We start from the raw sequence: 12,136 nt of genomic DNA on the forward strand, positions 1-12,136 counted from the left end.
TAAAATAAAGCCAGACATCATAAAAGGAAACAAACTGACTCTAACTGCACATTCTAACAGTCCTGATTGTGGGTATTAAAAAAAATGCAATTTTCGGAATATAATTTTGTATTGTGAAAATAACTTAAAAATACCTGTTTGAGGAAATGTAGAATTGTATATTGAAGCCCCAGGCATGAATGCTCCACCATATTGCTCATGGTGAGTGATGTTTTCATGGTGGGTGATGTTTTGAGTGATCTCGTTTTGATGAAAATCACGAATTACGTTGACTTGTGGGTTAATAAAGTTTATCATAGCATCTATAATAAAATTAATTTAATATTATTAATAAAATTTGCATTGCTAATATGTTGCATAGAATAATGTTTTGTTAAGTCTATAAATAAACTAAGACTTGGTCTAGGTCGGCATAATGAAACTCGTTAAATTTAACGATCTTGCTAATGCTTCAAAATTTAACGAGTTATCTTGCTCGTTAACTAATTACAAAACCACCTAGTTCATTAAAAATAAGAGAGTACAAAAAAAAGGATTTCTTGCTACGTAAAGGGACAATTCTTACATTTTTACTGGATATCTCGGGGCTACATCAGAGCGGTGATGTTAAAATTTTATCCACAGGGGTGCTTTTATATTGTCATATTATAATGAAAAGTTAAGGCTATAGTGGATAGCCCAGCAATAGTCCATTTGTATGGTAATTTGATAATATGGTAAATGTTTAAAAAACACATTTACTAACAAAACAAAATATAGTTATTTTATATATATACTTAAAAAAAACTTTAACCGGCACAAGAAAACCATGACTAAAGATTAAACAGTTTGGTTATATCATCTATTTCGAAATAATGTTTTCCTTCGAATCCTTTATGTTTAAATGCTAAATTAAATTGAGTATGGCGGATTGTTCAGTTTAATAAAGTTTCATGGCATTATATGTTAAGCATTTATTACACCAATTGTATATGTAACAATTTATATCAATAAGTGACAGTATATTTATGAACTTAAAAATATATCTTAGATGTAAAGTGATAACCAAGACAAAATACTTCTTGCTAAGTTAATGAATAGTAAATTCTACTCGCTAAATTTTGCCCGATCTTGTTCTTAAAATTTGATATTTTTTGTTTCGTAATACCCATTTTTTCTCTAAATACATTTTCGCTTGCTAATGATATATAAGTAACAAGATCGTTAACTTAACAAGTTTCGTAATGTCGTCCCTGGTTTCTATAGTCAGGCAAACCCAATCATATAAAATTAAAAAACAAAAACTCACTTGGAGGCAAATTCCCTGAAATTTCAGCAAAATCGCCGCCATAAATATTTAAACTAACTGGTCCTGCTTGCAAGTTCTGTAAAATTTATTTAAATTTAAATTTTAATAAATGTAACATCACTATAGTAACACAACCTTATCCAAACACATAAAATAATAAAATTTAAGGATTAATATTCTTATAACAGCCATAAAGTTTTAAATTTGTTCCCCTTTAGCCCTTTTTTAAATATATTTAGCAACCTTGTACTATTAGATGATTTAGGGAAATTTTAATTATAAACCTTTGTCTAGGTTTAAGTAAATAAAATACCTGAGTATTTAAATTCGATTCTGGATCATTATTGTCTGGCAACTCTGGATCATTATTGGCTGGTAACTCTGGATCATTATTGTCTGGCAACTCTGGATCATTATTGGCTGGTAACTCTGGATCATTATTGTCTAGCAACTCTGGATCATTATTGTTTGGCAACTCTAGGTTATTATTGGCTGGTAACTCTAGGTTATTATTGGCTGGTAACTGTGGATCATTATTGTTTGGCAACACTGGATCATCCGATTCAGTTTCCTCCATAATAAAAACTTCGAACAACTTTTAAAGTTAGAAAGCACAGAAATTCATTTAATAACGAGATAGTGTTTAGAAATTTATTAAGCAGATTATCTTAAAAATAAACACAAAATTTATATTTTGGTTAACTAATTTAAAATTTTTTAATAATTAGTGCAAATAGAACAAAACTAAAATACAAAAATAAACGATTACAAAATTATTTTTTGTAATTATTTTTTACAAAGTGTTACAAATACATTTAATGCTTTTAACTCACATAGTTCCAGCAAAATTTAAATATTTTAGTAGTTGCAATTTTATATTCGGGTTTTGAAAATTGTTAATATATAATGCCTTAATAATAATCTTTTAATATAATGTTTTAGTAATAATCTTCTATTGCACAAAAGAAGAATTGGGTTTTGTCTATTTCTTTGCATTAATTTAATATTCATTAATTAACTTTTTATAACTTTATTAATGCACTAAAAATCATAAAAGTTTAATATACAAGTTTTACTAAAACATAGCCATCAACTCATGTTAGAATAACTTTTAGACTAGAGCAAAACGTTAACGAATATGCTTGGTTGGTTTTAGTGTTATTATAATGCCATCGTGTATGTATGGCTAAAGTTACAAGTTTTTGTTTAATTTAAAGTTGGGGTCTAATCTTCCTCTAAAAAATAAATTGCTAGGGACAAAAAAAAATATTTTCCCTTTTTTTAACGCTTCTGTTTTACTAAAACAAAGACAAAACCATTAACAACAATAAAAAATATTAACCTTGTATTTTCTATGCTGCAATTTAGATGATGTGGCTGTTTTCCGAAGTCACGTAGTCACAGAAAATGTTTGGTAACACAGAAAAGTGATTGGTGCTGAAACCTAAATAAAAATAAAAATTCAAAATACGTTAATCTCACAAATAACTGCACTCTTTCTATTAGCACAAAAGTGAAAAAAAAATTTTGTAACAAAAAAATATTAATTATTGCCAGCAAACTAATTTCTGTTTTTTTTCGACCTTCTCACATTAGATAAATTACTACAATTTTAACAAGAATAAATTACTACAATTTTAACACAACTACACAAAGCATGTCTGCACTATTCGAGCCATTTGTGTAGAAATATTTAACCCATTTGTATAAACCTTTTGTATAGAAAAATTTTTCCCTAGATTAGGGGTGGTTTATACTAAGCCAGACTTGAGGGAAATTTTTAGCAATATTTTAAAAACACATTTAGCTATGCCAACTAAAATGACTTTATATTAAGCCTTTTACAAGCTTCAACAAACTTTTGTAATTTAAACATGAAATAAATAACCAACAAAAACTTAGACGCACTTACAATCTGATCATTTAAAAATCATTTTATAAATTATAAAAAAACAGTTAAATTAATATTGTAATTGAAAACATATTGTGTTATTAGTTTTATGTTAATAAATTGTTTAAAAAGTTTTACTGTTAAGTTACAGCGTTAAGTTTAAAACAAAACCATGTTAAATTTAAGTAACGCTTTTTCTTAAATATTTTCTTTTATAGCAAGAAACTATTTTTTCCCATGAGCAGAAATATAGTTAGATAGTTATGTCACTTCTCTTTAGTAAAGTAACAAAATACAGACGTTACCCTTATTATAAATTATAAAGGCCAACCACTATGCTTGCCCTAGTTACAAAGACTTTACAAGAATAAATCAACTAATAAACATTGCTATAACATCAAAGCTACCACTTATACTTTATGTACAGTGCGACGCCGACAACAGTAAATTAAAAAGCAACTGATAAAAATTTATCAGAAACGCAATTTTTGTTGTATATAAATTTTATTTCCATTCTTACCAATGTTTAAAACCGTGTTTTTAAATATATTAAGTTTTGCATACATCTAATGTCTAGTTGTTTAAAGAAAAATATATACACATAGTCGTGGGCGTCAATCCAAAAAAAAAAATTTAAGGGTGCCAAAAAATAGTAAAATCTTCGCTAAAAAATCCTGTTTTAAAGTGGTCATTAAACTTAACTCTTAACAGTCTTAAATTTAATATTCGCAAAGATAGCAGACAACATTAGTCTTTAACCAACTGAAGTACAATTATTACGTAAAATAAGGCACTGGACAATCGGTATTTGTTTCGCAATAATGCCAGTTTTAAACAATCTACAACGTGGCACGCAGAATATGCTGTTTTTTGGCAACATATCAAAAAAAAATCGCTTATATAACTATCAATTATACGCAAAAAATGCAACATTTGCAAACAACCTAGGGGTGCCACATATATTCAGCACTTATTAAAATTATAAATGGGGGTAAATGAACCCCCTGCACCCCCAGGATCGACGCCAGTGCACATAGTAGCTAGCGACCACCAATATTCACAATTTATTTAAAAACCCCCGAGTACGAATTACCCATTGATATAGCGGCCTACAAGATTGTCTACAAGGCAAAAATTCCTGTAGTTTTAAAAATGGATCAACATAAATGTAACATATATGTTTTGTCATGCGTCGGTGTCTCCTGACACCTGACAGTCTGTATATGCCCTAGTATATCTAATTAATTAACCTTATCGGGATTTCTTGCCCTAAACCTGATTGTAGCGTTTACTGTTGTATGTGGCGCCTACCAAAAGTAGTTCTGACTTGGGTGCGGTTAGGTGTAGTCGTATTGTTTTTATACTGTTTTATTACTCTTATGTTTTTATTGCAAGTATTGTTTTAGTAGTTTTTATTGATTATTAAAAGTAAGTTTACACACCTACCGTACGTGTTAATATAAATAACAGAGTTAGCCAACTTGGTTTTTACGGTGGACCGTTAAAGCGGGGTATCCTTGGCTTTACTAAATTAGGGAGATCGTCTCGTCCTAATAAACAGTTAAGGGTGAGGGTTTAATACAATTAGGACCTTTATTATATCTCCACCTAAACGTTAGGCTAAATTACGAGACGATCAAACTTATCTTGTAACAAATTGGCGAGCGCGCCAGGACCCCGCCACCGTGCTAGCTCTGTTAGATATAGTCAGGACTCTAGTTAAATATAGTAGCTATTTTAATATTACAAATTGTTCTTACCTTTTAAAATTTAACTATGTCTTTTAATTTATATACAACACCGCCTTAATTTATTATGGGCGAGGATTTTAAAGAATTTTTAAATGTGTTTAACTCTTACTGTAAGAGCGCTGGTGCTACGGACGATCAAAAAAAACATATTTTTTTAAGCTGTATTGATCAAGATCTCAAATGGATAATCCAGGAAAAAGATGCGAGTTTATATCCACTTGAATTCGACGAACTAATCATTAGGGGAAAGCAACAGTGAACGACCAACACGCCTTTAAGATACGAACACAACTTAGCGAACGTATACAAATGCCTGAAGAGGATGTACGCACTTTTGTTTATGCGATTAGAAATTTGGGGGATAGGGCTTACCCTAAGGCGGCTGAATGCAATTTAAAAAATGAAATTATGTACATTTCCCTACTACGCGGTCTTAGGAATCAAAATCTTCGTAACCTAATTCAAAACAATCAAGAAAATAAACGAGATTTTTTATTAGCTGCTAACCAGGCCATGGAAGCCAATAACTCCACATCGTCACATTCATTTGTGCTTGCGAACGTTGAGAAACAATCTTCCAAAAATGACCTGGCACTAATTCTTGAAAAAATCGAAAACATGCAAACTGTTGCACAAACGAAAACTGAGGAGATAACAACAACCATTTCGACAATGCAGACCGAAATGAATTTGATAAAATCACAAATGGCTGGGCCGTCACGTAGACAGCCATACAAGGAAAGGCCCGATTCCTGGGTGCCCTATAGAAACCGTGAGTGTTTTTATTGTTTTGACTATGGACATATAAGACAAAATTATCCCAGGTATATAAGTAAAAATATACCGTATAACGTTCGTAACATTTATAGAAGACCACACCAGCAGACTGGGACGACGCCCACAATACCAACCCCGACCCGACCCGAGGTTTTAGTTACAACAAAAAGACCCCGTAAAAAAGTATTCAACCCGAACAACCTGCTCCACCTATAACTAAAAATGCGGCACAAGGTAACTCGTTACGTCGTTTTGTAAATTTATTAGTTGAAAATTTACCTGTTTGCGCTTTGTTGGATACTGGTGCCAGTGTTACCTTAGTGCACCAGCGTGTTTGGGATAAACTAAGAAAAGGCACTAAAAATGTTACTAAACCCCCTGAGTCCTCCCCTAATTTAGTGGGCGCTAATGGTAGTCCTCTAATTATAACTGGCATGGCATCACTACCAGTTACCTTGGGGAATGTAACGTCATGGTTACAAATGTTTATAAGCCCAGATATTTCCCACGACTTCATTCTGGGACTGGACTTTTTACAAAGGGAAAATGTCAAATATGTTATAAATCCAATTATTTAACCCTGGGTCGTACGTCAGTGCCCATTATAAGTAAACCTTATATATTTCAACGCCATGAGGCATTTTTAATAGAGGAAGTTTCCGTTCCAGCTTTCACGGAGCTTCAATACCTAACATGTCTGTTTTGGTGGAGCGAAATATAGAATTTGGTGAACGTTATGGCCTTCTTGTTGCTTCGGCAATAACCAACATAAAATCAAATTTAGTTGAAGTAAGAATAGCTAACCTGACCGATGATAGCGTCACTTTACACAACGGTGTGCGAGTAGCAACAGTATCCCCCGTTTCAGCCATAGGTTCCGATAGTTGCCGAATACCTGGTACCTGTGCTATCATCAATCAAGCATCGCATAAATGTACACGCAAAAATTCGTCCTGTTTTAAGTTACTTGAACATGATCATTCGGTTGAAGAAATACAGCCTACCTCGAGCCAACATCAAGTAGATCACGCAGAAGATAGCGTCAATATAAGCAAAACTTTGACAGAAAGTCAACGCCAGATTGTAATAAAAATGGTAAAGCAATATAAATGTGTCTTCTCCACCTCGCCTTATGAAATAGGAAGGACGAATCTTGTCAAACATGAAATAGACACGGGCAGTAGTAAACCTGTTCGACAAGCGCCAAGGCGTGTTCCCCATAAATATAAAGACAACGTTGAACAAATTATTAAAGAAATGCGTAAACAGGATTTAATTCAACCCTCTCAGTCCCCCTGGTCAAGTTCTGTGGTTCTAGTAAAAAAGAAATCAGGAGGAACTAGGTTTTGTGTAGACTATCGGCTGGTCAACGCCATCACTAAGAAAAACAGCTATCCAATACCCAGAGTCGATGAAAGCCTAGACGAAATGTCTCAGTCTGTTTATTTTTCCACACTAGACCTTCGGTCTGGTTATTACCAGATTCCATTAAATGTGACCCTGACAAAATAAAAGCAGTCAAAGAATGGCCAATACCAAAAAATGTTAAACATGTACGTCAATTTGTTGGTTTAACATCGTATTACCGGAAATTCATTAAAGGCTATGCCAACATTGCCGGGCCATTACATAAGCTAACAGAAAAGGGGAAAAAGTTTAACTGGACTGATGAATGTCAGGAATCATTTATTTCTTTAAAACATCGACTAACAGAAACTCCAATTCTTCAATACCCTAATATTGGACACCGATGCATCTAATCACGCCATCGGGTGTGTTCTATCCCAAGAACAAAATGGAAAAGAACACGTGGTTGCCTATGGTAGTAGAACTTTGTCAAAAGCCGAAAGAAATTATTCTACCACAAGAAAAGAATTGCTGGCCATCGTATTTGCCACGAAACTATTTCGATGTTATCTGATAGGAGATAAATTTACCATTCGCACCGACCATTCTTCGCTTCGGTGGTTATGGAAATCAAAAGAGTTGTATGGTCAATGCGCTAGATGGGTGGAACATCTAGCTGGGTACAATTTCAAATTAATTCACCGGCCAGGAAATAAACATGGAAATGCCGACTCCCTTAGCAGACTGGAGCCAATTCCCGATGATTTTCCCTACAATATACAACAAAATAAACAACCTTGCAACGCAATTGAAAGTTTGGAATGCAGCCTCGAGCCAGAGATATCAAAAACAAAAATCGCGGAATTACAACAGGCTGATAAAAACATAGCCCCCATTTTTGATTGGTTAAAAAAGGGAATAAGACCAAACCAAAAAACGGTAAAGAAATTACCTCCAGCCAGTAAACACTACCGGAACAAATTCGACCACTTGGTGTGTAGAAATAATATTGTTTACTTTGGTGAAAAATGTTCGTCCTTGTCAGCGGAAATGATCTACAAAGTTGCCGGATTCTTTAATAGATACGGTCCTAATAAAATTTCACGATAGTCCACATGGTGGCGGACATCTTGGAATTAGCAAAACCTGCGCCAAGATAAATGAAAGATTTTATTGGCATCAGTGGAGAAGTCACACAGAAGCATATTGCAAACGATGCAACGACTGTAATATGAATAAAAGAGCGACTCAAAACCCACGAGCGCCATTAATACCATCGTCAGAAGATCGACCAATGCAACGCATTCAAATAGATGTGATGGGTCCACTACCCATAACCAAATCCGGAAACCGTTTCATTTTCGTAGCGTGTGACATTTTTACAAAGTATGTACGCGCATGGCCTATGCGACACTAGACAACAACTGAAACGGCTTCGATACTTTTCAGCAACTGGTTTACGGTACACGGGGTGCCTGAAATAGTTCATTCTGACCGTGGAACAAACTTTGAAAGTCAACTTTTCCAGGAGCTGCTCAAGCTTATGGGTAGTAAAAAATCAAGAACAACTGCATATCATCCAGCCAGAAATGGAGGCGTAAAGCGAAACAATCGAACTATCGCGTCCATGCTACGTAATTACGTTCAAAACGATGAAACGGGTTGGGATATCACTCTACCCGCAGTGGTAGCCTCCTATAACGCTAGTATTCATGAAAGCACCGGGTATTCCCCGCACTACTTGCTGACCGGCCACAAGTTACGTCTGCCAGGCGACGCAGGAACGGGCTGTCCGACAGAAGCAACGCCATACAAGACACTAGTCGAGGACTTAAGCAAACGCCTAAAGTCAGCCCAAGACACTGCCCGTAAAACCTTGGAAAAACAACGAGAACGTATGAAAAGAAATTACGACAAGAAACAACATGGCGTCCCATTTAAAATTGGTGATAATGTACTTTTAACGAACCCACCCATACCTCTAAATAAATCGAAGAAGTTCCATTTACCTTATAAGGGACCTTTTATTGTAGAAAAGATATTAAATAACGTTAATTATGTCATAAAAAATAAAGAAGGTAAATCCCAAATGGTACATTTTAACCGGTTAAAATTATTTACAGGGACCTCAACAGAGGCAACATCATATACTTTTAACGAGCCTGTGTGAGGCCACCTATTCTAGGGAACATGCTTAATGCAAGGCACACTGAACCCACATTAACCCCAGACAGTGAGGCAACGCATGTGGGACTACCAATGGAAAATAGTGACAATTTGGTGTTAACTGAACCAACAACTTCACGTCCCCAACGCATTAGAAAGCGGACCCACTTCTATCCGGACATTGAGGTTATTGACATCTAGTTTACATTGACTGTTTTTTTTACTGTTATTTTTTTATCACCTCACTAAATTGCCCTCGTTTTTGTTTACTTGCACATTATTGTCACTTTAGACTTGCGTTGATCATAACCAACAGTATTGTTTTTTTCTTTCACTTAAACATGTTTTGTAGTTTATAATGCGTTTCTTGTTTTTTTTTACTCTTAATTGTATTTGTTATTTAAAACACTATTAACGCTTACACTTAAATAGTTTGTTGTTGTATTGAATTTTCCTGTAACGTAAAAGTTCAGATTTTGTTGTTGTCGTGCCTTTAGTAGTATTTAAATGTTTGTTTCACTTTTTGTATCACAATGTTATTGCAGGCCTACGTTTTTTTTACCTCTAAGTATTGTACATGTTGATGTTTTCTTTATGTCATAAAGAATCTGTTTTTTGTAGTATTTCAACCACAGGAGTTGGTTGTATTTAAGTAGGGGGGTGTAACATATATGTTTTGTCATACGTCGGTGGCTCCTGACACCTGATAGTCTGTATATGCCCTAGTATATCTAATTAATTAACCTTATCGGGATTTCTTGCCCTAAACGGAAATGTAGCGCCGAATGTTGTATGTAGCGCCTACCAAAAGGTTAGTTCTGACTTGGGTGCGGTTAGGTGTAGTCGTATTGTTTTTATACTGTTTTATTACTCTTATGTTTTTATTGCAAGTATTGTTTTAGTAGTTTTTATTGATTATTAAAAGTAAGTTTACACACCTACCGTACATGTTAATATAAATAACAGAGTTAGCTAACTTGGTTTTTACGGTGAACCGTTTAAGCGGGGTATCCTAGGTTTTACTAAATTAGGAGATCGTCTCGTCCTAATAAACAGTTCAGGGTGAGGGTTTAATACAATTAGAACCTTTATTATATCGCCACCTAAACGTTAGGCTAAATTACGAGACGATCAAACTTATCTTGTAACAAATTGGCGAGCGCGCCAGGACCCCGCCACCGTGCTAGCTCTGTTAGATATAGTCAGGACTCTAGTTAAATATAGTAGCTATTTTAATATTACAAATTGTTCTTACCTTTTAAAATTTAACTATGTCTTTTAATTTATATACAACACCGCCTTAATTTATTATGGGCGAGGATTTTAAAGAATTTTTAAATGTGTTTAACTCTTACTGTAAGAGCGCTGGTGCTACGGACGATCAAAAAAAACATATTTTTATAAGCTGTATTGATCAAGATCTCAAATGGATAATCCAGGAAAAAGATGCGAGTTTATATCCACTTGAATTCGACGAACTATTCAGTAGGGCAATAAAAGCAACAGTGAACGACCAACATGCCTTTAAGATACGAACACAACTTCACAACAGCGAACGTATACAAATGCCTGAAGAGGATGTACGCACTTTTGTTTATGCGATTAGAAATTTGGGGGATAGGGCTTACCCTAAGGCGGCTGAATGCAATTTAAAAAATGAAATCATGTACATTTCCCTACTACGCGGTCTTAGGAATCAAAATCTTCGTAACCTAATTCAAAACAATCAAGAAAATAAACGAGATTTTTTATTAGCTGCTAACCAGGCCATGGAAGCCAATAACTCCACATCGTCACATTCATTGGTGCTTGCGAACGTTGAGAAACAATCTTCCAAAAATGACCTGGCACTAATTCTTGAAAAAATCGAAAACATGCAAACTGTTGCAAAAACGAAAACTGAGGAGATAACAACAACCATTTCGACAATGCAGACCGAAATGAATTTGATAAAATCACAAATGGCTGGGCCGTCACGTAGACAGCCATACAAGGAAAGGCCCGATTCCTGGGTGCCCTATAGAAACCGTGAGTGTTTTTATTGTTTTGACTATGGACATATAAGACAAAATTGTCCCAGGTATATATAAGCAAAAATATACCGTATAACGTTCGTAACACTTATAGAAGACCACACCAGCAGACTGGGACGACGCCCACAATACCAACCCCGACCCGACCCGAGGTTTTAGTTACAACAAAAAGACCCCGTAAAAAAAGTATTCAACCCCAACAACCTGCTCCACCTATAACTAAAAATGCGGCACAAGGTAACTCGTTACGTCGTTTTGTAAATTTATTAGTTGAAAATTTACCTGTTTGCGCTTTGTTGGATACTGGTGCCAGTGTTACCTTAGTGCACCAGCGTGTTTGGGATAAACTAAGAAAAGGCACTAAAAATGTTACTAAACCCCCCGAGTCCTCCCCTAATTTAGTGGGCGCTAATGGTAGTCCTCTAATTATAACTGGCATGGCATCACTACCAGTTACCTTGGGGAATGTAACGTCATGGTTACAAATGTTTATAAGCCCAGATATTTCCCACGACTTCATTCTGGGACTGGACTTTTTACAAAGGGAAAATGTCAAATATGTTATAAATCCAATTATTTAACCCTGGGTCGTACGTCAGTGCCCATTATAAGTACCCCTTATATATTTCAACGCCATGAGGCATTTTTAATAGAGGAAGTTTCCGTTCCAGCTTTCACGGAGTTAAGGCTGTTAGCAAAGTGTAATAATAATTTAATAGCAGCTTCAATACCTAACATGTCTGTTTTGGTGGAGCGAAATATAGAATTTGGTGAACGTTATGGCCTTCTTGTTGCTTCGGCAATAACCAACATAAAATCGAATTTAGTTGAAGTAAGAATAGCTAACCTGACCGATGATAGCGTCACTTTACACAACGGTGTG

At 34.9% G+C, this 12,136-nt stretch overlaps 1 protein-coding gene across 1 annotated transcript in view; it reads right to left on the bottom strand.

The window, feature by feature from the left end:
• Positions 1-12,136, bottom strand: part of LOC145749620 (NACHT, LRR and PYD domains-containing protein 3-like) — a 37,479-nt gene that overhangs the window by 19,401 nt on the left and 5,942 nt on the right. The window contains exons 3-6 of the mRNA XM_082565442.1: positions 2,631-2,732; positions 1,602-1,873; positions 1,289-1,364; positions 135-302 (exon numbers count right to left, since the gene is read on the bottom strand). Coding sequence (XP_082421568.1) covers positions 135-302; positions 1,289-1,364; positions 1,602-1,865 — 508 coding nt within the window. The 5' untranslated portion in view covers positions 1,866-1,873; positions 2,631-2,732. The remainder of the gene's footprint in view (positions 1-134; positions 303-1,288; positions 1,365-1,601; positions 1,874-2,630; positions 2,733-12,136) is intronic.

The sequence above is a fragment of the Corella eumyota genome, chromosome 4 (genome assembly GCF_963082875.1).
Source record: "Corella eumyota chromosome 4, kaCorEumy4.1, whole genome shotgun sequence".
Classification (NCBI taxonomy): Eukaryota; Metazoa; Chordata; class Ascidiacea; order Phlebobranchia; family Corellidae; genus Corella; species Corella eumyota.